The sequence below is a fragment of the Primulina tabacum genome, chromosome 4 (assembly GCF_025594145.1).
Source record: "Primulina tabacum isolate GXHZ01 chromosome 4, ASM2559414v2, whole genome shotgun sequence".
NCBI lineage: Eukaryota > Viridiplantae > Streptophyta > Magnoliopsida > Lamiales > Gesneriaceae > Primulina > Primulina tabacum.
The window spans coordinates 8,825,183-8,851,535 of NC_134553.1; the positions used below are offsets into that span (position 1 = coordinate 8,825,183).

Consider the following 26,353-nt stretch of genomic DNA (forward strand, 5'->3'; position numbering starts at 1 on the left):
GAAAGTTAATCTCTAATAATAAGAAAAATCAAACTATTTCATATTGAATTTAAAACATGTGATTTTAAATTTTTTTGTGAAAATTATGGCCAACGGAGACATTGTGTTTCCTTTTTTTTTAAAAAAAATAATTGTTCTTTCGAACAATCCATTGTATCTGACATTAAATCTTAAATTTTAAAAAGATTTCGAGTTTGATATTCAATTAAAAGTACCGCAAATCACTAAAAAAAAGAAAGAAAGAAGTAACTATTTTTATGAAATGAAAAAAAAAACACACTAAATGCACCGATTGAAAGGGGCGGATGGCCTTGAATGTTAATACAATTTTGTATATCTGCTGAGGAACAAAAAAATTGTCCTGAAGTGTCTCTTTAATTCGTGAAACTCCAGTCGTCCTGGTTAGTCTTCCCCCCGTTGAATGAATTTTTTATGCTTTTTTTTTGGCTCAGAAAAATTCAAATGATTCGTTATACTCGATCACTTCATATGTAAAGCTCTTTTCAGTTTCTCTGCACACACTATTCTTGTGTTTGTTAGGCACCCCCAATGTATGATTGTTACGTAGTGTTTTGAAGAACCAAATAACACCATGGAATCTGCTGAGGGAACGAAGAAAAACCCATTAAAAAGAAGTTCTGAAGCAATGAGTACTCTACCTGAAAATGAACCCATGGATATAGACGCTTCCCTCGAACGAACGGAGTACGTGCATTGTTTTATCCTTTTCCCTTGAAATTGTATGGGGTTCAACCCCCCCTTTTTAAATCTTAAATTTTAAAAAGATTTCGAGTTTGAGATTCAATTAAAAGTACCACAAGTCACTAAAAAAAAAGAAAGAAAGAAGTAACCATTTTTATGAAATGAAAAAAAACACACTAAATGCACCGATTGAAAGGGGCGGATGGCCTTGAATGTTAATACAATTTTGTATATCTGCTAAGGAACAAAGAAGTTGTCTTGAAGTGTCTCTTTAATTCGTGAAACTCAAGTCGTCCTGGTTAGTCTTCCCCCCCGTTGAATGAATTTTTTATGCTTTTTTTTTTTGGCTCAGAAAAATTCAAATGATTCTTTATACTCGATCACTTCATATGTAAAGCTCTTTTTAGTTTCTCTGCACACACTATTCTTGTGTGTGTTGGGCACCCCCAATGTATGATTGTTGCGTAGTGTTTTGAAGAACCAGATAACACCATGGAATCTGCTGAGGGAACGAAGAATAACCCATTATAGAGAAGTTCTGAAGTAATGAGTACTCTACCTGAAAATGAACCCATGGATATAGACGCTTCCCTCGAACGAACGGAGTACGTGCCTTGTTTTATCCTTTACCCTTGAAATTGTATGGGGTTCCCCCCCTTTTTATCGTTTCTTGAATTCTCGATACTCTTAACTTGATTGTTTCTGAGGTTTCTACAAATGTTGCTTTTCTTGATATGAAATCAAGTTTGTTATTTTAATGTTCATTTAGTTGTCGAAATTCTTGGTTCTGAGTTTGGTATGTTTGTGTGCATGCACATAAGTTATCAAATGAAGGTTGTTATCGAGGCAATGAAGAGAAATACCATTGTTGTTTTGGAAACTGGGGTTGGAAAAATCATGATGTCGGTAATGTTGATCAAGGAGATTGGAGAATCGTTGAATAGTAATATTGGTGACAAAAAATTGATAGTTTTCCTGGCACCCACTGTTCATCTTGTACATCAGGTATGTTGCTGATTTGGTGATGGTTTCGGTATTTTAAGTTTGATTATTAATGGGTTATTTCCCTTGTACCGTATGTTGTTGATTTGGTGATGGTTTGCTGAAATTAATCTTGGATGAATTTTCGTGTTTGGTGCTGTGAGATTGGAATTGGAATTAGGAAAATTTTTTGCGCATTGTGGTAGAAGTTTCTTGATTTTGGTTCCAGTTTGAGGCTATTGTTTAGACAAAATACTAGTGTGATATATGTTAATGTGAAGTTACACTAGGTGAACCGGCGTTCCCTTCCCCCATTTTGGCCCAATTTTTTTTATATGTATATTGAGAAATATCTTCCGCCCTTTGAAAATTTTCATTCTTCAAATGACCAACACATTATTGCCTTGCCACCTTGGCACTGCAAATATACACGTTCCAGTGGTCCTTTTTTGTTTATATTCTTATCTGTGAACCCATTTTACCTAAAACAAATGACTTTGGTTTTCTATTAGTTTTTACAATTTTTTCGAGAAAATTATGACTTCTAGAAAGTCTTGTTTTCTGCATGCACCGCTCATCTAATTGTTTGTGGTGTTGAATGAAAACAATGTAAGGAGATAAAATCACATACAAAGCTTGAAGTGGAGGAATAGTATGGGGCTAAAGGGGTTGATGATTGGAATGCAGAGACTTGACAAAATCAAATCAACGAGCACGATGTTAGTAAAATTTTAGTAACACGATTCATTATCTTTTTCTTCCATGCTTGACTATGAGGAGAGAGAGAGAGCGTTTGTTTAACACGTGCTTAAATGATGTCTTATGACCTTGGGGAAAGATAAGTGCTTTTGAAGTCCGTCTTTTGTTTTCACTTGTTAGCAGTCAAATATAAATGTTTAAACTGCAGTTAGTAACCTTTCACATCAAGAAATCGCTAAATGATTTTGCTGAACACATTTTGATTTTTTTGGGAAATAATTTAAAGATAATCGTGAACCATTTCAAATGTTAGTATGTTATAATAATACTTTTATAATGAGGTCTTAAATTGGATGTTGGTTTCTTGGCAATGTTGATCCATGGTTCTTGTTCTCAGGTATTGGTCATGACACCTCAAATTTTACTGGATGCTTTGAGGAAATCATTCTTGAATTTTAAAACATTTTGCTTGATTGTGCTAGGTGAATGTCATCATACGACTGGTAATCACCCTTATGCGAAAATAATGAAGTTGAACTTATCTGCTTTATTTCCTATCAATATTTTATTTCTTTGACAGTTTCATGTTGACATTAAAAAACTAAAGAAAGTTCTTGAGTCCTAGAGAAAGAATTTTTCAAAAAATGCTCTATCTCATTCGCCTTCCTTTCTTTTGAGCTCCTTCACTTTCGTTCATCGCCTGCTACCATTAACCTCCGTCTACCTCACTTTTCTTCTGCTCCGTCGCCGATCACTAGCCGTCGGTTAGTCCGCTATTTATAGATATCTTCCTATCGGAGTAGCATCACGAGCCGTCCATAGGAAATCGGTTTTTTTATCCACATCCTACGTTCTTTCAAGTCATCAGCTGCTTCGCTTTGCCAGTGCTACTCATCTACTTCTACATCGGCATTTTTTGGCTATCGCCGATTCTATTTTAGATAGATATGTACGCCAGGAATCGCAACTTAATATGGCAGGCGCCATTGGTTACTAGGACAGGAAATCGAGACGAAGTGATCAAGATTGAAAATAAAGTTTTCACATTGAGATTGGGAAATGGAGGCCGGTCGATTTGGTGGTCCAAGAGAACCAGGACCTCGTGTTATATGCTGGACTTCGAGCGTGATGAGGCCCGTTGGATAAGTCTAAGATTCAAAGACTCCATCAATGCACCATTGTCAGACACGACATTTTATAGATTTAGGGGAAGAAATGTCGTATTCACGATTCAGAAATTTACTAACAAGCGTGGAAGATTTCTGGAGTTGTTAAAATACTGTCAACAAGGAAGAAAACAGACCACAATTGTGGCCAGCTGAACCAACTCAGCGGGATGGAGAACTATATCTAATACATTGGGAAATTGCTGACGAGGTACAATCAGATGGATAACATACAAGTTAATCAAGGTACAAATCAGAGGAAGCTCATTAGCGATTAGCAGGATGATAGGCTGCTACAGAGAGATCAAAGCCGAGGGAGGGTGGAGAATTTGGACGACAGTGGTAAACAATTTTTAGGCGGGAAATGGGATGAAGCACTCATTGTCACTAGAGGAAGGGTGAACATTTCTTGGGAGAAAATTCAAAATGATCTCGGGAATTCCGCTAAAATGAAGATATAACTTTTTCCGTTCCAAGCAAACAAATCGGTGTGGTGGCTTTCAAATGCTGCTGAATTCTCGTTCTATCTAAAATTGAAAAGAGGGTTCTTCGACGATGGGATTTCTTTGAATTTTGAGGGCTGGAGTAATGATATTAACACAAAAGATGTTGTAGAAAAATGCTGCAATAGTTGGATTAGCATCTACGGTTTACCTTGGAAATTATGGTTGCCGGCTAATTTTAAAATTATTGGGGAGCAATGTGGAGGATTGATGGAAATCAGCGCTGATACTTTAACATTCAGTGATCTCATAGCAGTGAAAATCAAGGTCAAGGGTATTGAAGGAGGGTTCATCTTAAGCAGATTGAAGATTCCACTAGAAGGAGGAGTAAGAGAGATAAGTATCTGGGTAGAAACGTTTGATCCTACTGCTTATGAACAATACGAAAGGCAAAGTTATGCTCAAGTTGTGGTGAATGGTAAGAAAATCTTGGCGGGGTGGGGCAACAAAAACATCTGCAGGAAAGAAGCTCTTAAGGAGGAATTCAAAGGCGAACATAGTTTAGCATTTCAGGATACGGAAGTCTTACCAGACCATGCAATAAATACAGAAGAATTGAGAATAGAACCTGGATCGGGTAATATACCAAAACAGAGGGAAGACTCTCATGGGTCTAGATTTCGGAAGGGAAAACAGAATATATCAGCAAGCATGAGCAAAAAATCGTCATTAAATGCCGGAGGCAAGGTGATCAAAATCTTGTCGAAAATCGTCCTGAAAGAACACTCAAAATTTGGAACTTCGCCAATCAACTCTATGAATGATAGGACGACCGAGGTGAATGATAGCGGGGTGGGTGTTGTAAATAACAACAAATTAATGCTTAGTTATGGGCAAACCTATTACAGAAAAAGCAAAATAGGGGTTGTTGAGAATAAGGATGTATCTGACATATATGGAATTAATTTCATGGGTTTCCACAGCACGAAGAAGGGGATAATGCGATTCGGATGTTAGAGATGACGCTGTTTTTGAAGATTCACTAGATGAACTGCTGGAGGTCGAGCTAGGTTACTCAGAAACTGAAAGTCAGATATCTATCCGATCAGAACAGTTTGCTACAAAGGAAGAAGAATACGAGGCACTGGCAGGGATGTTTTCACCATTAAAAGGACCAAATAATTTCGAAAAGCCACCTATAACGGGAATTACGAGTTCTAACTATATGCTTGAGGAACAAAGCTCTTCAGGGACTGGGAAATATATGCTTAAGGAACAAAGGTCTTCTTGGGAAATAATGGTGGAGAGGTTCGGTGGAAAGGGGGGCTCTGTGGAAAAAAGTGATTATCAGCATTTATGGGCTACAAGATAATGGATGGGACGTGGGGTTGGCGGGGAATACGATCTTCAGAAGTCATTGGAATTGTATTTCTCGATCTTTCTTGGCCTTTCATCAGTTGTTTAGGGGGGTGCTCAGAGAGGGTAATATCATTCGTTTTTGGGAGATGAGTGGGTAGGGGAGTCTCGTTTAAAGAGCGTTTTCCATCATTATTTCAGATTTCCACTTTAACTAACAAACCTGTCAATAGCTTCGTAGATATAGTCACTATCACCGTCAATTCTCTTACCCGATGGAATGTCCGATTTAGAAGAAGTTTTAATGAAATAGAAGAGGGTGAGTTCACTGTTCTTTTAGGGGTACTACAGGCCATCCGGTTGGAGTGAGGTGCTGAGGATTATAGAATTTGGTTGGGGGACTCCTCAGGGGTGTTTTCTGTTAGATCTTTTTATAATTATTTCTTCCCGGTTTCAACTTTTCAATCATTCTCATGCTGTCACACAATTTGGAAAGTACCTGTCCCACCGAAGGTACAAGTATTCTCGTGGATAATGGCTTTGGGGAAGTTAAAAACTTGCGACTCTTTGCAAAGAAGGTGGGCCGACATGTGTCTTATGCCCACAATGGTATTGTTTGTGTCGAAAAGAAGAGGAGAACCAGGATCACTTACTACTGCATTGTTCCTTCACAACAAACATTTGGGTGAAAGTGTTAAAAGAGTTGGGCTTTACATGGGTATTCCCGAATAAGGCAAAGGACTTGTTTATTTTGGAACCGAGTTTGCAAACAGGGAGACAACATCAGAGGTTCTGGTATATGATAGTTCACTGTATATTTTGGTTCATATGGTTGGAAAGAAATACAAGAATTTTTGAAGAGAAATCGGAATCGGTCGACGAAGTTTGGGAAAATATAAAATTCAGAGTCGCGAGCTGGTCGACAATACTACCAAAGTATAAGCATCTGTGTATCTCAGACTTAGTTAGGGACTGGAAATTTGTATGGGCGTGATTATGGCGCTGTAGTTTCGGTTATTTTTCCTTTCTATCGTGTGGATTGCTTATCCGCTAATTGTACTCTTTAATTATATCTGTAAAATATTCTGTTTCCTACCAAAAAAAAATGTTGACATTACTTGATAATTTTTTGTAATTTTTTTTTCATTTGCCACAATTTATTTTTACCGATTGAGGACTTATGATTATGAAGGAATTTTATCACAAATCTACAAATATGCCCAAGATTTTCGGGATGACTGCTTCCCAGTGAATAGAAAAGGTATACCTTTATTTTATTTGTATTGGGGACTCTTTGATGGATATAAAATCGTGATAAACCAGATTTCAGTATCGCACTTTTGATAACATTTTGTTGTTCAGTTGTCTTTATTCGATATGTAATTTGGTAATGAAAAGGACGGAGTCATTTAATTATCTACTTTACTTACTTAATGTAGATGATTTGATATCTTAAACCTTTAGGCAGTGTTTGGTAGGGGTGATAAGTTGGGTTTATGAATTTCTAACCCACCTTATCCCTTGTTTGGTACGAGTGATTATTTGACCAAGTCAATCCCTCCTATGAATGATTAGGTTATATTAGCTGGGATAAAATAATCACTCCTCACCCCCTAGGATTATTTATCCTACTCTTAATCCATCATATTTTTCCAATTTTACCCTTCTCCTAAATCCAAACTCACCACCACTTCCCTCCACCGACCGCCCACCGACCACCCCCGCCGTCGACCGTCACCGGATGCCGCCCGACGCCGCCGATCGTCGCCGCACGCTGACCACCGCCACCTCCGGCCGCCGATCACCCCCTCGGCCGCCGTCGACCGCCACCGGCCATCCGTCGCCGCCGCCGCCTCCGACCGGCAATCACACCGCTGGCCGACCACCACCGCCGCAAAAGTGGAAGGGCAATTTCGTCAATTCATCAAAAGATTATTATTTATCTCATTCTTAATAATCATACTAAACATAATATTATTTTATCATTATCTAGTTCAATCATTCTTTTTATCATTTATGTGTTAATCATTCTGTAATCCTATCATTTAAACCAAACATAGTCTTAATGAATTGTTTTTCTGTGCAATTTAAATTGGGCCTAACTTGTTCTCTTGCCCTGTCTCAATTGAATCGAAGAACCTCAGTTATTTTAAAATAATTTACCCTAGTGCTAAACAACATTTTTTCCCATTTAATTTTGGTACCAATTTTTTATCTCTATTTTCAAGAATTTGTGTGCCTGTAATTGCTTCTTTGCTCATCAGGTGTCTCCTCCATCAAAGATTCTGGGGACCAAATAATGGAGCTTGAATCTCTCTTGGATTCACGGGTACCATCTTTTTACAACACATATAAAAGTTGGAAAGTATCATTGTTCTGTGTCCAGTGCCACCTGTTAGTTGACTCGTGACTGTGTCCCATTTGGTTACACAGGTTTATACTACAAAGGATACAATGGAACTTGATGAATTTATCTGGGCACCAAAGCAGACATGCAGATTTTATGAGCCGCTACTGCCGCCCCCTATGGAAGTGACAGCAAAACTAGAATCTTCATTACAGAAGGTGCTTTTCCTTTTGTGCATTACTGTTATCATATTCGGGCACGCATATATTTAATGTTCAAAAAAAGAAAACTAAAGGAATGAAGTTGGACAATTGAATTTTTCAGTACAGTGAAGATACTTTATTACTGGACAATTTTTTTTATTTTAATCAAGGGTTAACATCATAGATTGAATAAAAAATTGTTCCAAATGGATTCAGATTACAGATGGCAGAATTCCCTACTCTTGTTGTGTTTATAAGTTCAGCTTTTGAAATTTTCTTTGGTATGTTTAATTTGTCTAGTTTATTTGTTATAGGTGTGGATGACCTTAATTCTGTGTGGATGTGCAGAATTAAAAATAAATTTTATATGATGATTAGATTATCATTATTAAATCTTTTTCTTGTACACAAATAGCAGCTTCTTACTCATAACACTTCTCTATCTTTTGACAGTTTGATGCTGTTTTTCTTGACATGCAAAAGTTGACGACTGAGTACAAAGACACAGACAATAAATATAAGACGCTGAGAGAGAGACTGGCAGATGATTATGCAAAAATTTTGTATCGCCTAAGAAATCTTGGGTTTATATGTGCTTATGAGGTATGAATGTCAATACCTTCTCTCTTGAAGATGATGTTTAGTTCCATGCTTTAATCAGCTTTTCACGATCTCTTACCTGCTGAATTTAGCAAAGGTGTCACAGTTATGAACAAATCGAATTGATCTTCGCCATATAAAATATATTTTTTCTATTTTTAGCATTTAATGTAGTATCTACTTATAATTAAGTGCTCCGTGATAAGAAGGCAGTGACTTTCTGAGCTTTATCAACTAGCTCTGTTCTTGCTCTTGGTTTTAACCAGTATGTCAGCTTTCTATGCTGTAGGCTGTTAAAGTCTGCCTAGAGAATGTTCCTAAGGTTCTAGAGAAGTGTGAATTATATAGCAAAAGTATTACACAATATGAAAGTTCTCTTCAAGAGGCTTTGTCAATTATCGAAGAATCATGCACATGAGGTAAATTTTTCTTGATTTCATCTTTTCTGGTATTTGAATAAGAAAATATATATAATATGGTTTCACTTGTTCTTATCATGTATCCATATTGTGATATCCCATGTCCCACATTGTAAAAATTAAGGATTTAAAATGAGTTTATAAAGGGCTACAATGGACTTTTATAGCAACTTGGGTAAATTATTTTCGTAAAGCGAGGACGGATACGAAGTAGTTGCTATATGGGCCCATTGTGCAGTCGTACAGGCGCGGGCCTGGGCTCGGAGCGTGATAGAATGGTATCAGAGCCAGTCACCGGCATGGAACACCGGGAAATAAGTGCTATGCGGGGCAAAGTGCTACGTGCATGGGAGCCACCTCTTGAACCTGCGGGGCAAAGTGCTACATGACGGGAGCCACCTCTTGAACCTGCGGGGCAAAGTGCTACATGACGGGAGCCACCACTTGAACATGTAGGAACCACCTCTAGATTCTCGGTACTGGTGGATCGAGTGGTCAGGCCGCGACAAGGACGTCGCGTTCTGAAGGAGGGGTGATTATGATATCCCATGTCCCACATTGTAAAAATTAAAGATTAAAAATGAGTTTATAAAGGGCTACAATGGACTTCTATAGCAACTTGGGTTAATCATTTTCGTAAAGCGAGGAAGGATACGAAGTAGTTGCTATAGGGACCCATTGTGCAGTCGTGCAGGCGCGGGCCTGGGCTCAGGGCGTGACAGAACTTAAATGTCACGCCCCGAGACCGGAGTTAGTCGACACCGACGTTATTCAACAATCACATAATTGCTAAACAACAAGCCTCGTAGTACAGTATAAACCAAAACCAGTTTATATATCATAAATACCATAAAAATGGAATCGTCTTTACAATAGTAACTCTGAAAACGATAAAAATCTGCGGAAGCGTTTATAACTTGAATTAAAAACTCACAAGAACATATCCTTAATTAAAATTCTTCATGCGTCCACTATCAGTCCAAAAACTGGTGTCCAATTCTTCTTTTTATATTTCTTCTTCTGATTTATCTGATGAGGGTATAGTAAGGGGGTGAGTATTTTGGGAAATACTCAGCAAGTGGGGGCCGTTCGAGCACACATAAAATATTAACACAATTTTCAAAAATAACACATAAACATATCATCTTTTCATAACATATCATCATATTCATATCATAACAGCACTGTGATTTTTCCACCTTCTATGGTTTACTGATATCAGTCCCTAATTTTTAATCCTCTAAGGGGGCGAGGCCATAAAACGGTTCTATCCCACCGTGAAGGGCCATATGTTGGGATTCCCACCCATTTTCAGTGAATCCTCACAGTACCAACACATAAACGTATCAAAATCGTACAAAAAAAAGAACGTAGAAACAGAATGAAGGTGCTCAACCGAAACTTTCGAAAACGAAATAATTCGTACGCAACATATTTTAAAACAAGCCCACTTACCTTATACTGGAATAAAACGTGAAGAACTCGAAAACCATAGAAGAATCATGCTTCGAAAATGCAACAGGACATCTACCGAAAAATCAACCGTCTTGTAAAATTCCTTGCACCTTATTGAACTGTTGGATCGGGCTCAAACTTTTACAGTACGTTCATAAGTACGTTAAGTAAATTATGAACGGTAGAGATCGAGTTTGGAAGTCGTTTTAATCTGCTTATGGACAAAAAACCGTAGGTATGCTGTTTCTCACCTAAAATCTGAGCAGTTTTCTTGATAAGGCTATAAACGAAAAACTAACCGTTGGATTTGACCGAACTTTGAATATGTTATTCAAAACATATAGAACCATATTCTGAACAGTGGAGATCGGATTCCGAGCATCCGAGCGAGAGAAATGAATTTCTGAACTTGGACAGAACTTTGATGACTCGTGCAAAATTTTGGAGAGGAATTTTGAAAATATAGAGAGACAACTCGAAAATTGAGGTGTGAAATTTGAATGGGAGGTCCTCCTATTTATAGGGGTGAGGTGAAAATTTTACCATAATTCGATTGATATTTTACCATAATTTGGATATGCTCCTTCCATAAATTCGAGATAATCATTCCATAAATATTGATATACTTCCTTGTTGAGAAAATCTACCTTGTATATAATATTTCCGTTCAAATTTTGATATCCAGCCTTATTTATCGTGTACCTTACACTGGATTTCGAATTCCATGTATTATTTATATTTTCGAATTTATTATAACTCGAAAGTAAATTCTTATATATGTCTATATTTAATTAATTACGGGCCCAAAAATTTGGGTTCTCACATCCCTCCCTCCTTATTAGAAGTTTCGTCCTCGAAACTTAAGTCGACTTGACTTTCGAAAAGGTAGGGATATTGCTTGCGCATTTTCTCTTCCAACTCCCAAGTAGTTTTCTCGTTCTATATGTTTTGACCATTGTACCTTGACGTAGAGAATGATACGTCGTCTCAGTAATTGGTCCTTGGTGTCCACAATATGAATATAGGCATTTTCATATTTCAGCTCTTCCCCCATGTTACCTTTGATCATGAGCAGTTCAATTCACATAATATGGCTTGGATTCAGGATGTATTTCCTTAATTTGTACTTGTGAAATACATTGCAGATTCTACACATATCTGGTGGCAATGCTATTCTGTATGCCAATGTGTCAATCTCTCCAAAATTTCAAATAGTCATACGTACCGATGTTTCACTTTTTCAGCTTTAATGATTATTTCATTAGTGAGACGCTTATATAAGCTTTTTCACATAATGTTAATTTCATTGTTCTCTTTTTAAGATCAGACTAACTCTTTTGCTGGTCTTATACAGCCTTGAGTCTGTCTTTGATGATGGCCACTTTTCCATTGTCTCTTGGATTAGTTCTAGCCCATTTATGACTGTCTCCTTTATTTTTTTTCCTTATACAGTGATGATCGACACTTCACTTGTTGGCATGCTTGCCACTATAAACTCGACGACGTCTCTTTTCATTCTGATTCGCCAGAAACTTTCTTTCAAGTCCTTATACATCCTTGTACTGACGTGATGAATTGGGAATGTTGACTTATGCGTCTCTTACATCACTTCTTATCGAAGATTGTCGATGTCTGGTACACATAATCGTCTTCTCATCACTAGGATTTCGTCTGGGTCCACTTGAAAATCTGACGACTTTATTTCCTTGGCTTGTTCTTTGAACTTCTCTAGTTTCGTGTCTCGACTCTGATTTAACTTGACTGCTTCTCGAAAACATGGTTGCATGGAGAGTGATGCTAGGGTTATCTTACTCATGTTTTCCGACTCAAATCATCGGCTACCATATTTGCCTTGCTGGCGTGGTCGCTTATTGTCAAATCACAGTCCTTGGGTAACTCTATCCACCGTATTTGTCTCATTTTTAATTTTTTTTGAATGAACAAATATTTGAGATTTGGTGGCCAGCGAGTGAATATTTCACACTTGGCATCGTAGAGATAGTGTCTCCAAATTTTCAAAGCAAAGATCACTGCTGCCAACTCGAGATCGTGAGTATGGTAGTTTTGCTCATGCGGCTTCAGTTGACTTGTCTGTCTTGCATGAGTACACCTCTGAAATCTTCCTTTGATGCTTCGTTGTAGATGGTAAAATACTTGTCCTCAGTAGATAATACCAACATTGGTGTAAATGCTAACTTTTCCTTTAGTGTTTGAAAGCTCTTTTCACATCTTTCTCTTCAGTTGAATTCGTAGTTCTTTTGTTCAAGTCTCTTCAGTGATACTATCGACTACTGAAGAGAAGCCCTCGACGAATTTCAGCTAATCCAAAGAATCTTCTAACTTCAGTTGCATTCTTATGTTTCGGCTAATCTAGAATTGCCTCTACTATCTTTGTTCCACCGATATTCTTGATTTCGATCTTACATGACCTTATTCCGAATGCTGACATCGGGGTGTCTTCTGCTCTGATCTTTAGCTGATGATAGCATGTCCTCAGGTCAAGCTTAGAGAAGACTGTAGCTCATTTAAGTTGATCGAAAAGACCGTCTATTATCTGAAGAATATATTTATTCTTGATTGTGATCTTATTGATTTCTCTATAATCTATACACAATCTCATACTTTCATCTTTTTCTTTACAAATAGGACTGGAGCTCCCCAAAGGGATGCACTTGGCCTAATCTGCTTTTTGTCCAACAACTCTTGAAGGGTTTCTTTTAGCTCCTTGAGTTCATATGGAGCCATTCGGTACAGTGTTTTGGAGATTAGTGCATCACCAGTACCAAATTTATCTCGAACTCTACTTCTTAGTCCGAGAACATTCAAGAAGCCTTTCTGGAAAAACGACCAAAAATTCTTGTATTATTGGAATATCTTCCAACTTCTTATACTTTGTTTACCATTGTTAGGTAAATTTCTTCACCTGATATTATTGCTTTCCAAGTCTGGGAAATGGAAAAATGTATTTCTGTTCCTTGGCATTGCCATGGTATCTGATTTCTTCTTGGTTCGGGGTTCAGAGTTTGGCATTCTTACTCTGGCAATCTACTATTGCGCGACTCTTAGATAACCAATTCATCCCTAGGATGACGTCGAAATCTACCGAAGTGAGTTGAATCAAGTCGACGCTAAACATATGCGAATAGATACTGATTTATTCTATCTTGAAATTATCCTGATTACTATCTCAAAAATTAAAACTCATATAGAATATTGAAACTTAACTCAATATCGATCTATAGCTTATTGACTTAAATCCCGAAAATTATAACCTAATCGTTACCTCAAATAATTATACTTTTACTAAATCTTACTTTCATCAAGATTATGAGCCTATCACGCTGTAACACAAAAGATTTCATTGAATGTCATTCTTGTTTAATCATTCTTAGTACCACAAAAAGTCAAAACTTATTGTACTATACCTTTCTTGATTTCTACCACGATCTCATCACTTATTTTATTTACATAAGATCATAGCCTACTAGTTATCCCAAAATAATATAAATTTCTTAACCTGGAGATATTATTTCGCGCATTCATTTTATACAAGATATTTCAAGATCCTATATATTTAAAGCTAACGCTTAGCATTCTTAATAACTCAAACTTAATGCCCACACAATTAACTATTAACACAAAATCAACTTTTATAGTAAAGTACCCAAAACTTATGATATAATTCTTATATCAACTTTTCTCATATTAGTTTTCATAATTAACTTATCATTCCCGAGTCAAATATTTCATCTTAAATTGAAAGCTTATGTCAATATATCTCTTATATGTATATTCCCAACAATGTAGACAAATACTAATTGTCCTCATAATGCAATTCCATAAAAATTCGACAAGTGGTACCAAAAATGCGTTGAGCGGGAATTTTCCAGAATTTTTCCAAAAATAGAAACTTTGGACATTGACCCATGGATAGAAAGAATACGTCGAGATGATTCTAGAATAGTTGACATAATTAAACTTTGAGTTCCCTACGAAAACTTATGAGTTCTATGAAACTTTCCTAAAATAGCAAAAACAAAATTTCGGAGGTCTAAATGAAGGAATTTTTCGTTTTCGGACCAGGCCTCACAAAAAGTTGTGATATTACTCGTTGGTCGTTCTGAAGGGGACTGCATCAGCCTTTTGCCATAATCTGACAAATTTTTCTTCTCAACTGGATTATGAACCTGGCGGCTCTGATACCACTTAAATGTCACGCCCCGAGACCGGGGTTAGTCGACACCGACGTTATTCGACAATCACATAATTGCTAAACAACAAGCCTCGTAGTATAGTATAAACCAAAACCAGTTTATATATCATAAATACCATAAAAATAGAATCGTCTTTACAATAGTAACTCTGAAAACGATAAAAATCTGCGAAAGCGTTTATAACTTGAATTAAAAACTCACAATAACATATCCTTAATTAAAATTATTACATGCGTCCACTATCAGTCCAAAAACTGGTGTCCGATTCTTCTTTCTCTATTTCTTCTTCTGATTTATCTGAGAAGGGTAGAGTAAGGGAGTGAGTATTTTGGGAAATACTCAGCAAGTGGGGGCCGTTCGAGCAAAACATAAAATATTTACACAATTTTCAAAAATAACACATAAACATATCATCTTTTCATAACATATCATCATATTCATATCATAGCAGCACTGTGATTTTTCCATCTTCTATGGTTTACTGATATCAGTCCCTAATTTTTAATCTTCTAGGGGGGCGAGACCATAAAAAAGTTCTATCCCACCATGAAGGGCCATATGTTAGGATTCCCACCCATTTTCGGTGAATCCTCACAGTGCCAACACATAAATGTATCAAAATCGTACAAAAAAAAGAACGTAGAAACAGAATGAAGGTGCTCAACCGAAACTTTCGAAAACGAAATAATTTGTACGTAACATATTTTAAAACAAGCCCACTTACCTTAGACTAGAATAAAACGTGAAGAACTCGGAAACCATAGAAGAATCATGCTTCAAAAATCAACAGCACATCTATCGAAAAATCAACCGTCTTGTAAAATTCCTTGCACCTTATTGGACCGTTGGATCGGGCTCAAATTTTACAGTGCGTTCACAAGTACGTTAAGTAAATTATGAACGGTGGAGATAGAGTTTGGAAGTCGTTTTAACCTGCTTATGGACGAAAAACCGTGGATATGCTGTTTCTCGCCTAAAATCTGAGCAGTTTTCTTGAGAAGTCAATAAACAAAAAACTAACCGTTGGATTTGGCCGAAATTTGGATATGTTATTTAAAACATATAGAAGCATATTCTGAACAGTGGAGATCGGATTCCGAGCATCCGAGCGAGAGAAATGAATTTCTGAACTTGGACAGAACTTTGATGACTCGTGCAGAATTTTTGAGAGGAATTTCGAAAATATAGAGAGAAAACTCGAAAATTGAGGTGTGAAATTTGAATGGGAGGTCCTCCTATTTATAGGGGTGAAGTGAAAATCTTACCATAATTCGATTGATATCTTACCATAATTTGGATATGCTCCTTCCATAAATTTGAGATAATCATTCCATAAATATTGATATACTTCCTTGTTGAGAAAATCTACATTGTATGTAATATTTCCGTTCAAATTTGGATATCCAACCTTATTTATCGTGTAACTTACACTGGATTTCGAATTCCATGAATTATTTATATTTTCGAATTTATTATAACTCGAAAATAAATTCTTATACATGTCTATATTTAATTAATTACGGACCCAAAAATTTGGGTTCTCACACATATCAATCAAATGGTCTAAAACCGAAACATCTTGACACCCATTAAGTCAAGCTTGTCCGGCGTGAAGCAAAATGGTGCAATAGAAGATGTATACTGAACATTATTGATGGAAAGAGAGACATAGATTAAGAAATATGGATTACGTCTCAGATATTATCTATTGCAGAGTTCATACGAAAAAAAAGAATTAAGTGAAGAAGTAACTAGAAGAATCAAGCAAGAAAGGAAGAGATTAGGGCTTTCTTTAACGAAGGGCATTGAAATTCGAAAAATACACAATTTTGATGCTTAATTGTAAAACCACATCCCTTAAGTGTGGTTCAAATTAATTGGTCACTGTACGGCTGTGAATATCATTCATGTGTGTTTCCTGACTTCTAAATCTTGTACGACTTGGATGCTCCACTCAAAATTGAAAATTCTCTTCATTGAAGGGATATATATTGCTTTTGTTCAAAAGATGGTAGCTTCCCTGTGGTGGATAAATTGGAAAATTTGAAGCTAATTATATGAAATGGACGAGATGAGCATTTTTTTAAAAAAATTTCTCGATTACTAGTCCGATGGTGATGGAGATTGTCCTCTCAAAGTTAGCATCTGAAAATATGAAATATCACCTTATTTTTTAAGTTTCGGACATTAAGAACCAAAGAAAGGAAGGGCCAGGCTCATTGATTCTCACTGTTCTCATTTATTATTGTCATCTCAGAGCATAAGAGGCTTGTAGATGTTGTAAATGGCGGGTCAGATGCTGCAGACATTGGCCTAATATCTTCAAAACTACACGAGCTACTCGAAATATTTAGAACATTTGGGTAACAAGTCTAGCAGTTTTATTCTTTATCTGTACTAATAAGTATCCAATTTTAATCTGTTCGATGTAAAATTTACCTTTTTGCTTTTCACACTGTTTCATCTACGAATGCAGAAAAGCAGCAGAAGTCCTTTGTATTGTATTTTTTGAAAGAATAATTGCTGCTGAAGTGATTGAAAGAGCGATAAAGAAGGTTACATATCTGTCCCATGTTAATGTTACATATATAACTGGAAGTAACTCTGCAGTTGGTGGACTTTCACCAAAAGCACAGAATGAAGCACTAGAATCACTTCATTCTGGGAAGGTAGTCATTTTAGATTTAGAAAGTTCGATTTATTCTCTATCTTTTTCTCGTTAATGTGTAAACTTTTCTAGGTCAATTTTTTATTTTCAACTGATGTGGTTGAAGAGGGATATCAAGTGCCCAAGTGCTCCTATGTCATTTATTTTGATCTACCAAAAACTCTTTGTAGTTATGTTCAATCACCGGGAGAAGTTCATCTAAAGGATTCTCAATACATCATCTTGCTTGAAAGGTGACATAATGATCCATGATTTTCCAAGCTTTTTGATCATGGTATTGACTTCTAATATGTGGCTACTTCATACTGAAAGCAAGAACCATGCTTTTATGTTTTAGAGGAAACAACAAGCAAATCGATTGTGGGGGTCCGTGCTCCTGATTAATATTTAATGACCAAACAACCAAGATTTATTAATGTAAACAGCGAAAGCGATTAAAATTTTCCATTTTGGGCCTACAGAAATTTCAGCATGACCTATTCGTAAATAGGACATCCCAAAAAAAAATCAAAACATCACAAATAATATTTATATACTCGAAATAAAGTCATAGCATCAATTCACAATCTATAGCCGCACTGGCCAGGACTAAACACATGCAGAGTCGGCAAGGCTCAATCACACAACTATCAATTCAAAACATCGTAAAAGTAACAGTACAGCTACACGGGGCATCTCTCCGATAAATGTATGAACTCTCAACCATGACTCGACGACTGTGCACCACTAACTGACGTTCCACCAGACGCGTCAAATCCTCCTAGATAACCTGCTATGGCATCAAAAACAACCACAACATAAAAAGAAACGAGGGGTCGGGCTCCAGTACGACGAACCAGAAATATTATGACAAATATAACTGAAATGAAATAAAATCAAGTAAAATGCGATGCAATGCAATGTAATGCAATGCGTGAAAGGTAACAACCGATAACAGATACCAAAGCGGAGTCCAAATGAAACGCATCAGCAACAGGAACAGTGACCACCCGTGCAAGGAATGCAGCAACATAATATCATGCCGCCGCTCATCTATGCACGTAGCATCGAGGGTATGGGAGCTTCCCGCTCAGCCCTCATGCAAGTCATCAGGAGTGCTAATCCTACCCACCCGCTCCATCGATGACGCAACAACTCGATAGATCAATATCAATGTCAATAGCAATCAAAGGAGTCACGGCTCGAAATGCTATGCACTAATAAGATCAACTCAAATAAATGTGTGAATGCAATCACGTTATTCACAAAAGCACATAAAACACGCCACAACTCATACATAATACTTAACGTCATTTCACATCACTATAGACGTCATAATAAAACAGTTCATGCATACCTCAACTGATACTTAATTTACCACTGAAATATCTTAAGGATTTCTCGTAGAATCCAATCCTGATGAAAATCGTTTGACTTTTACGGACAGAAGTTACGGGAAAGAGAAAAGCGCTTCTGATCTTTTTTTTCCTTTTTATATTATTTTATATCTATTTGTTTTTTACTTAATTAATAAATAAGAGCAAATGAGCTGGGCTTTGGGGTTTTGTATTTGGGCTCTGGGGTAAATGTGCTCTCACATCGATCATGTGTCCTACATTACCAGGAGTGAGATTTCTACGGCACATACAGGCATGAATAGGGATCCTGATGGTTGCGTGATAGAAACTTCTATTATGAATGAAGAAGCTATGTATTCTGTAAATGTGACTGGGGCATCGGTGACTGCAGATTCTAGCATCAGTCTTATAGATAGATACTGCAAAAAACTCCCCAGAGATAAGTATGGAAGTTCTTCTTTTCCTTTTTTTTAATCAAAATGGAGAATTTCTGATTTTATGCTTTGGTTTCATCATTGTGCCGCATTTATGACATAAATTGATTGGGTTAAACTTCATAAATCCTGTGCAGATACTTCGTTCCAGAGCCAAAATTTGAGTTTTTGCAGGAGGGTAACTTGTACAGGTGTAAACTTGTTTTACCTCCCAATGCGGCCTTTCAAACTATGATTGGCCCTGAAGCTAGCAATAGCCATATGTCTAAACAGCTTGTTTGCTTGGATGCGTGTAAGAAGTTGCACGTGATGGGAGATCTTAATGATCATCTTCTTCCTTATAGTGAAGACTCTCCGAAGAAAGACTGCATGACTGATGTCAAAGGAATATCTTCAGGGCCAGGTATGGTTACTTGATTTCCTAAGTTTCTTTTAATTTTTTTATAGTATTTAATGCCTTTTGTGCCTGTTGCAAATTTGCAATGCGCTAGGAACAACAAAGAGAAAGGAGTTACACGGTTCAGTTAGCGTACGCTTGTTGTCTGGAACTTTGGGAGTTAAACTTGATGATGCCACTTTTTATGCTTACAAAATGGACTTTTCTTGTAACATTACTGAAGAAAAATTTTCCAGTTTTGTGCTTCTATTGGAGACAAAGCTTGACGGTGATGTGGGAAACATTGAAGTGGAATTGTACTTGATTGCAAAATTTGTTAGATCTTCTGTGTCGTTTTCCGGTCTTACAAATTTGGATGCTAAACAGGTTTCTAAGTTAAATCTGAAATAATTTCCATCTTTATCTATATGGTCATTCCACTATTTGTTCTACTCCACCAATTCAATTTAGTAACAATATGTTTTTCCAACAGGTGGGAAAAGCAAAATGCTTTCAAGAACTGATATTTAATAGTTTATTTGGCAAACTGTTTGTTAAATCATCATCCGGACAGAGGAGGGTTTTGCTTAACAACGAGGAATCCTTATGGGATTTGTCTAATAATTATTTACTATTACCCCTGGACTCAGTGGATAAGGCTAGTCAGGAATGTGTGATGATTAACTGGACAGGGATTGATTCTTGTGTTTCAGCAGTAGAATTTTTGAAAAAAAATGATTGGTTAAATTTGCAGCAATCTGAAGCCATTTACAAAAGCTCATCAGCTCATATGAGAGATTCGGTTGTTACTGAATTAGATGGCAATGTGATTCACTTGGCCAACAGATCTGCTTCAGTGGACAACCTCAAGGGGATGATAGTTGTTGCCATCCATACTGGAAGAATTTATTCTATTTTGGATGCAGTTGCTGATACGTCTGCTGAAAGCCCATTTGAGAGAGGCTCTGACACAAACTATTTATCTTTTGCTGATTATTATAAGAAGAAGTGGGTCTGTAGTGATTTGATATTTCTATTCCACACTTAGTTTCCCATTATTTACTCTTACTTTTGATCAGGTATAAAATTCTTCTAAAATATCCAGAGCAGCCTCTGTTACTTCTAAAGCAGAGCCACAATTCACACAATCTTCTTGTGGACTTTCGAAACGAAGGTTTGTGAAGTTTCTCGTTGCAACTTTTACCACTTACTTGTTTATGGTATTTTGTAGGTTTCCTTGTATGTTTGAATTGACTCATTTGCTGTGTGGCTAGAACTTCATGAACTGAAAGATCCACTCTAACTCCTTTTCTGTAATTTTCCTGTTTAGTATGTTCTCGGATCACTACATTGCTCTTTTCCTCATTGTTTCCTTTATGACCATAACCCTAGCTGATTAAACTTTGGAAATTTTAACCTGGACCCTATCTGCATTTTTCTATTGGTTGCTTAAGTTTCTTTGAGATCTGTGAATATACTTCAATCAACTATTCATACACCTTTTTGCAACTTCCGTTGTGAGAATTTTCTTAACTTTCAGTTGCTTTTTGTAAACATAAACCAAAAGGTGGTGGGAAAATTGTCGTGCAAAAGCCACAACAACCTGCACGCATACCGCCAGAACTTCTCGTTGGAACTGACCTCAGAACAGATGTAATGAAGTCATTCTACTTGTTACCTTCACTAATGTACCGAATGGGGTCTTTGATGTTGGCCAGCCAGCTTAGGGAAGAAATAGCACATCATACTGGCGAATTAAATATACCTAGCTCGGTGGTATGTGCCTGTATAGCTGTTAATGATTGACTTTTATGCTAATTCCTTTGGTATTTAATGATTAAATCTAATAATTTCATTCATGATCAGATTTTGGAAGCTCTCACTACACTAAGATGTATGGAACGTTTCTCCATGGAGAGGTTGGAATTACTCGGAGATGCATTTTTAAAGTATGCTGTAAGCTGCCACTTCTTTCTCAAGTATCCAAAGAAGCACGAAGGACAATTATCTTCTCATCGTTCCAAGATTGTTAGTAACTCAGCACTTCATAAATTCGGAGTCGATCGCAAGTTGCAGGTGGAACTTAATTTTCTTTGTCATATGCTGCTAGCTTTTGGGAACTATGAAAGTAAGATGAAAATATATTTGTGGAAGAATTTGAAGAAAAATGTGTATTTTATTATTCCTGGAGATGAAAACATTTCTCGGAAACATAGAAAAACATTGTCTAAGCTCATGAGAGGTGACCAAAAAATAGTTTTATGCTTTAATACGCTCTTCGTGTTATATATTTTGAAATTAATATTCTAGGTGTCATGTGGATGTTAGTCAGACATTGGGCATTAAATGCCTAAAAATAATCTCTCAAGACCAATTCGATAAAGAGAAAGGGAATTGTGCTGTAATGGTCTTGAACTTATGATCTCTTGGTTTTAATGTCATGTCGGAATCTTTTTTCTAAAAGTTTGTGCATGTCGGAATCTTTTTTCTAAAAGTTTGTGCTCATGGGAGGTGGCGAACAAGTTTTATGTTTTTATACTTTGGTTGTCGGTTCATTTATTTTTCTGTTTCTCTTATTTATTATAGGGATATATGAGAGATTGTGCACTGTTTCTTTAATTTATTATAGGAATATATACGAGATTGTGCATTTGATCCACGTCAGTGGACCGCTCCAGGACAACGCTCAATATGGCCTTCTCCATGCAATCACTGTGTGGATACAAGGGAGGTTCCTTTGGATGACAAATTTTTCACCGAGGATGTAAAAATAATGGTTGGAAACACGTGCAATAGAGGTCATCGATGGATGGGTTCAAAGACCATATCCGACTGTGTTGAAGCTCTAATTGGAGCATATTATGTTGGTGGCGGGTTAACTGCTGCCCTTAGTTTGATGAAGTGGCTAGGCATAGAGACTGGACACGAGCCTTCATTGATAGATGATGCCATTAAAGCCGCTTCTCTACATTCTTATGCTCCACATATTGAAGCTATCAACATTCTAGAGTCGAAGATTGGCTATAAATTTAATGTCAAGGGATTGTTGCTAGAGGCCATAACTCATGCAACTAAAGGTGTTGACCGTTGTTACCAGGTTTGAATCCAAAATATATATATATATATATAATGTCTTGTGCGCTCTGATTGTTATCGTAGTTTTTTGCTTTGATATCAGTTATCCCGTAAGAAAATATGTTAAAAGCCAGATAATTCTTGTGAAACTTACCTAAATGTTAAACCTGTGTTGATATAGCATTATGATAGAAAAATGGAATTTGAACAAGGTGACCTATAGAAGTAGGGTCATCAAATTCAAGTTTCATTTTATTTTTTTTACCGAATTACTTTATCTTCATTGTCTTACCACTAGTTGAGAATAAGAAACAACGAAGTTAAAATACACATTTTAGTAAATTCAAACTCATCGTAATATCTCACATTTTCTGAAAAGATTTTGTGGAAAGTAACACAACATTTCTTATAGAGAATTTACATCACAACTAAATCTTCTAAAATCTATGTTTTCTGCTATTTAACATTTACAGCGGCTGGAATTTCTGGGTGACTCTGTACTGGACATACTTGTCACGAGGCACCTTTATGAGAATCATAAAGATATCGATCCAGGGGAGTTGACAGATTTACGTTCCGCATCTGTGAATAACAACAACTTTGCATTTGCCGCTGTGAGACACAACCTTCATCCACACCTTCTGCATGGTTCAGAGTGTCTCGGAGATCAAATATCATCATTTGTCAAGTCTGTTTCTGGTATGAGCAGCATGACATTAACACCGGAAAACATAGCTCCTAAGGTGAGGTTTATTTAATGTAAAAGTTTTAATGACTAATGAATACTGACTTCCAATCATCAGAACATGCTTTTACTGTTTGATCTTTATCTAACCTATTCTCATTTGTTTTACTAATTTCTTGACTATTTTCATTTTCTGTCTTAGGCACTTGGCGACTTGTTTGAAAGTATAGTTGGGGCTATTCTTATTGATTCTAAACTAGATTTGGATGAAGTTTGGAAGGTTGTTGAACCGCTTCTATCACCGATTGTGACTCCCGAAAAGCTCGAACTTCCTCCTTTCCGCGAGCTAATTGAGTTATGCGACTCTCTTGGTTACTTTGTCAAAGAAAATTATCCTCCAAAAGGAGATGTCATACATGCAGAACTTACTTTACTGCTTGAAGATGTGCTCTTGAATGGGCAAGGTTCTGGGCCCAACAGGAAAGCTGCAAGGGGGATGGCAGCTCTTCGTTTGTTGAAGAAATTAGAGGTTGTTTTCTGCTTGAATTTATAAAAAATTTACTCTTCAAAATACTATAATTTATTTTCTAATTTTCACATTTTCCTACTCTACCAACTCTAGAATGCAGTAAGCAAAGAGCACAGAGGTAATACAGTATCTGCAAGATGCATATTTTGTCGCTGTATGCTACATGTACCTCAACTTCTTTGGGCATGTTGTCATGTTATTACCACCTTAAGTACCCCTATTGGTAACTTATGGAGGGAAACAATTGATCCTACTGTTTTGTGTGACTTGACTATGCAGCACAATTATGAAATATGGCACTTGGACTACTGCTCTACAGGATAACAGATTTGGGTTGTAACTTTGTTAACATTTATATCTTATATATGATGACAAACACTTGGTTCAACAGGAACTAAGTGCACATTATTAGTAACTGTTAAAATATCAAATGTTATCTGAGAGGTGCTTGATTTAGATGTTTTGATTTGATGGCAGGCCAGAGGAATTTCATTTTCCAAGCGTAAAAATCACCAGCTGGATCAGGGCTCTGATGTTAACATCAGATCCTCGACATGCAGTGAAGGTTCTGATTCTGTAGCACGCAAAAAGCCCAAGATAACTCAGTTGCAGCCAAATATTCTAAGTGATCCATTGAACAGGGAATCCACTGAAAAAGCCAGTTATTCTAAAGATGTTGACATTCCCGGTATTTGTCTTCAAAAAACCATATGAAAAAACAGTTCATTCATCAGCGCTTGTCCTGAAATTTTTTTGTGACAGTGCCTATATTTGAATAGATATACTTGTACGTCAAATGAAATTCCTATGAGCTAATACATATAGGCATAGTTTCAATTTATATTCTCCATACTGTTGGGTGCTGATCATATAATATTTTCACATGTTAAATATATCTCATATTTTGCGACACTTTCTTTTTCAACAGTGCTGCCACCAATTAACATGAAGAAAGGAGGCCCCCGGACCTCACTTCACGGCCTCTGCAAGAAACTTCAATGGCCATTGCCTTCTTTTGACACCATGGAGCAAAAATCAAGGTTAGCATAACTTAGATGTTTGAAAAATGCCTGATTTAGCGTCATTCGATATTAAACATTCATGAATAAAGTTAATCTTCGGTTTACAGGACTGTCATTCAGTTTGGCAACATAAAAGGCTTCAATAGTTTTGAGTCAGAAATCAGTCTTGCTATACCAGATTTCGGCGTCATTAAACTCACAGGGGAAGCGAGGGCTGATAAGAAGAGTTCATTTGACTCAGCTGCACTTCTGATGATGTATGAACTGGAGAGACTGGGGAAGATTATTATTAGTGAATAGATATATAGAACAATATATGGTGTCACATTCTTTTAAATTGGTAACCTGATGACAGTGCAGATTTCGAATATATGATTTTTCTATAAATTTGTTGGGCGCTATATTATATTAATAGTAGGTCTCTTGAGAGATGGTCTCACGAGTCTTTATTTGTGAGACGGGTCAGCCATACTGATATTCACAATAAAAAGTAATATTTTTAGCTTAAAAAGTAATACTTTTTCATTGATTACCAAATAAGAGACTCGTCTCACAAAATACGATCCGTAAAACCGTCTCACACAAGTTTTTGTCTTATATTAATTCTAAAACATTATATTTCTACTAAAGAGAAAACTCTTTAATAACAAAGTATGCGTAAGCAGATCTTACTTGCATTTCAACTTGAGGAAACAAATATTTGAATAAGAATAATAGTTTTTTAAAAGTATATTTTATAATTACTAGCAAGTAACAAGTGCGTTGCACGTGGTGAATAAACATTGTAATGAGTAACTAGTACGTGGACATAAAACCCTTATATTGAGTGAAATCGAAGAACTATTTTTTATTGAATATTCATAATATGAAAAAGTGTTATCAAATTTTTTCTTGTTTAATTTTTAGTTTTTGGGTATCTCTGTGTGGCTGTTTTGTCTAAGTTTCCTCATCATTTTACTGAAATCATCTATTTTTTCATTATCTTGAATTTTATGGTTTCTCCTTTGGAACATGATGAAATTTGTTTCTTTTTATGTGGTTTTGTAATTTCATTAGTATCTCAAATTAAAATTCAAAATGTTGATTTTATGTTATATAAAAAATTATAATGAGTATAATATATAGAACGAATTGAACTGAAACAAATTTTGAAAAAAATATATATCTAAGCACCACGTATAAGGTATAATAACCTAAAAATCAACTCAATTATGGATTTTATAAATGCATAAATCATAATTTATATAAGTGAAGCACAATAATGACAAATAATTATTAATTTAAAATATTTGTGACTAACTCATCAAAATGTTATCAAAACTAATGAAATAATAATATTGATAATGAAATATAACCTCTAATATTCAATTTAAATATTATTTAACCTCCTACAAAACTTTTTTACCTTTTGTTTTTAGAATTTTATATCATAGATAAATTAATTTTCATATACATTAGTTAAGGAATAAATTTTTAAAAAGTACATAATTTATATTTTTCATTAAGCCTTCAATTACGAGGTGAATAAATTCTTTAAAAAATATTAGCTTTTAAAATTTGTTTTCAATCTTTTGTAGACGGTTGAAAAATTTTCTCATGAACTACGTGAAAAGTGCGGAAGACAGTTCAATATTTCTAATGA

The 26,353-nt window shown here is 36.2% G+C and overlaps 1 protein-coding gene across 1 annotated transcript; it reads left to right on the forward strand.

Annotated features, from left to right (window-relative positions):
- Nucleotides 1-433: 433 nt before the first annotated feature.
- Nucleotides 434-25,134, forward strand: LOC142543016 (endoribonuclease Dicer homolog 3a). Its single transcript, XM_075649974.1, is given in 27 exon segments — nt 434-705; nt 1,524-1,705; nt 2,287-2,402; nt 2,780-2,913; nt 3,868; nt 6,540-6,607; nt 7,610-7,676; nt 7,781-7,912; nt 8,351-8,500; nt 8,787-8,916; nt 16,843-16,948; nt 17,062-17,254; nt 17,326-17,486; nt 17,591-17,606; nt 18,831-19,033; nt 19,162-19,427; nt 19,516-19,787; nt 19,894-20,408; nt 20,480-20,574; nt 20,941-21,176; nt 21,267-21,476; nt 22,030-22,497; nt 22,949-23,218; nt 23,363-23,689; nt 24,167-24,377; nt 24,618-24,729; nt 24,819-25,134. Coding segments are annotated over 27 exon segments (4,947 nt in total). The 5' UTR covers nt 434-592; the 3' UTR covers nt 25,012-25,134.
- Nucleotides 25,135-26,353: the final 1,219 nt, after the last annotated feature.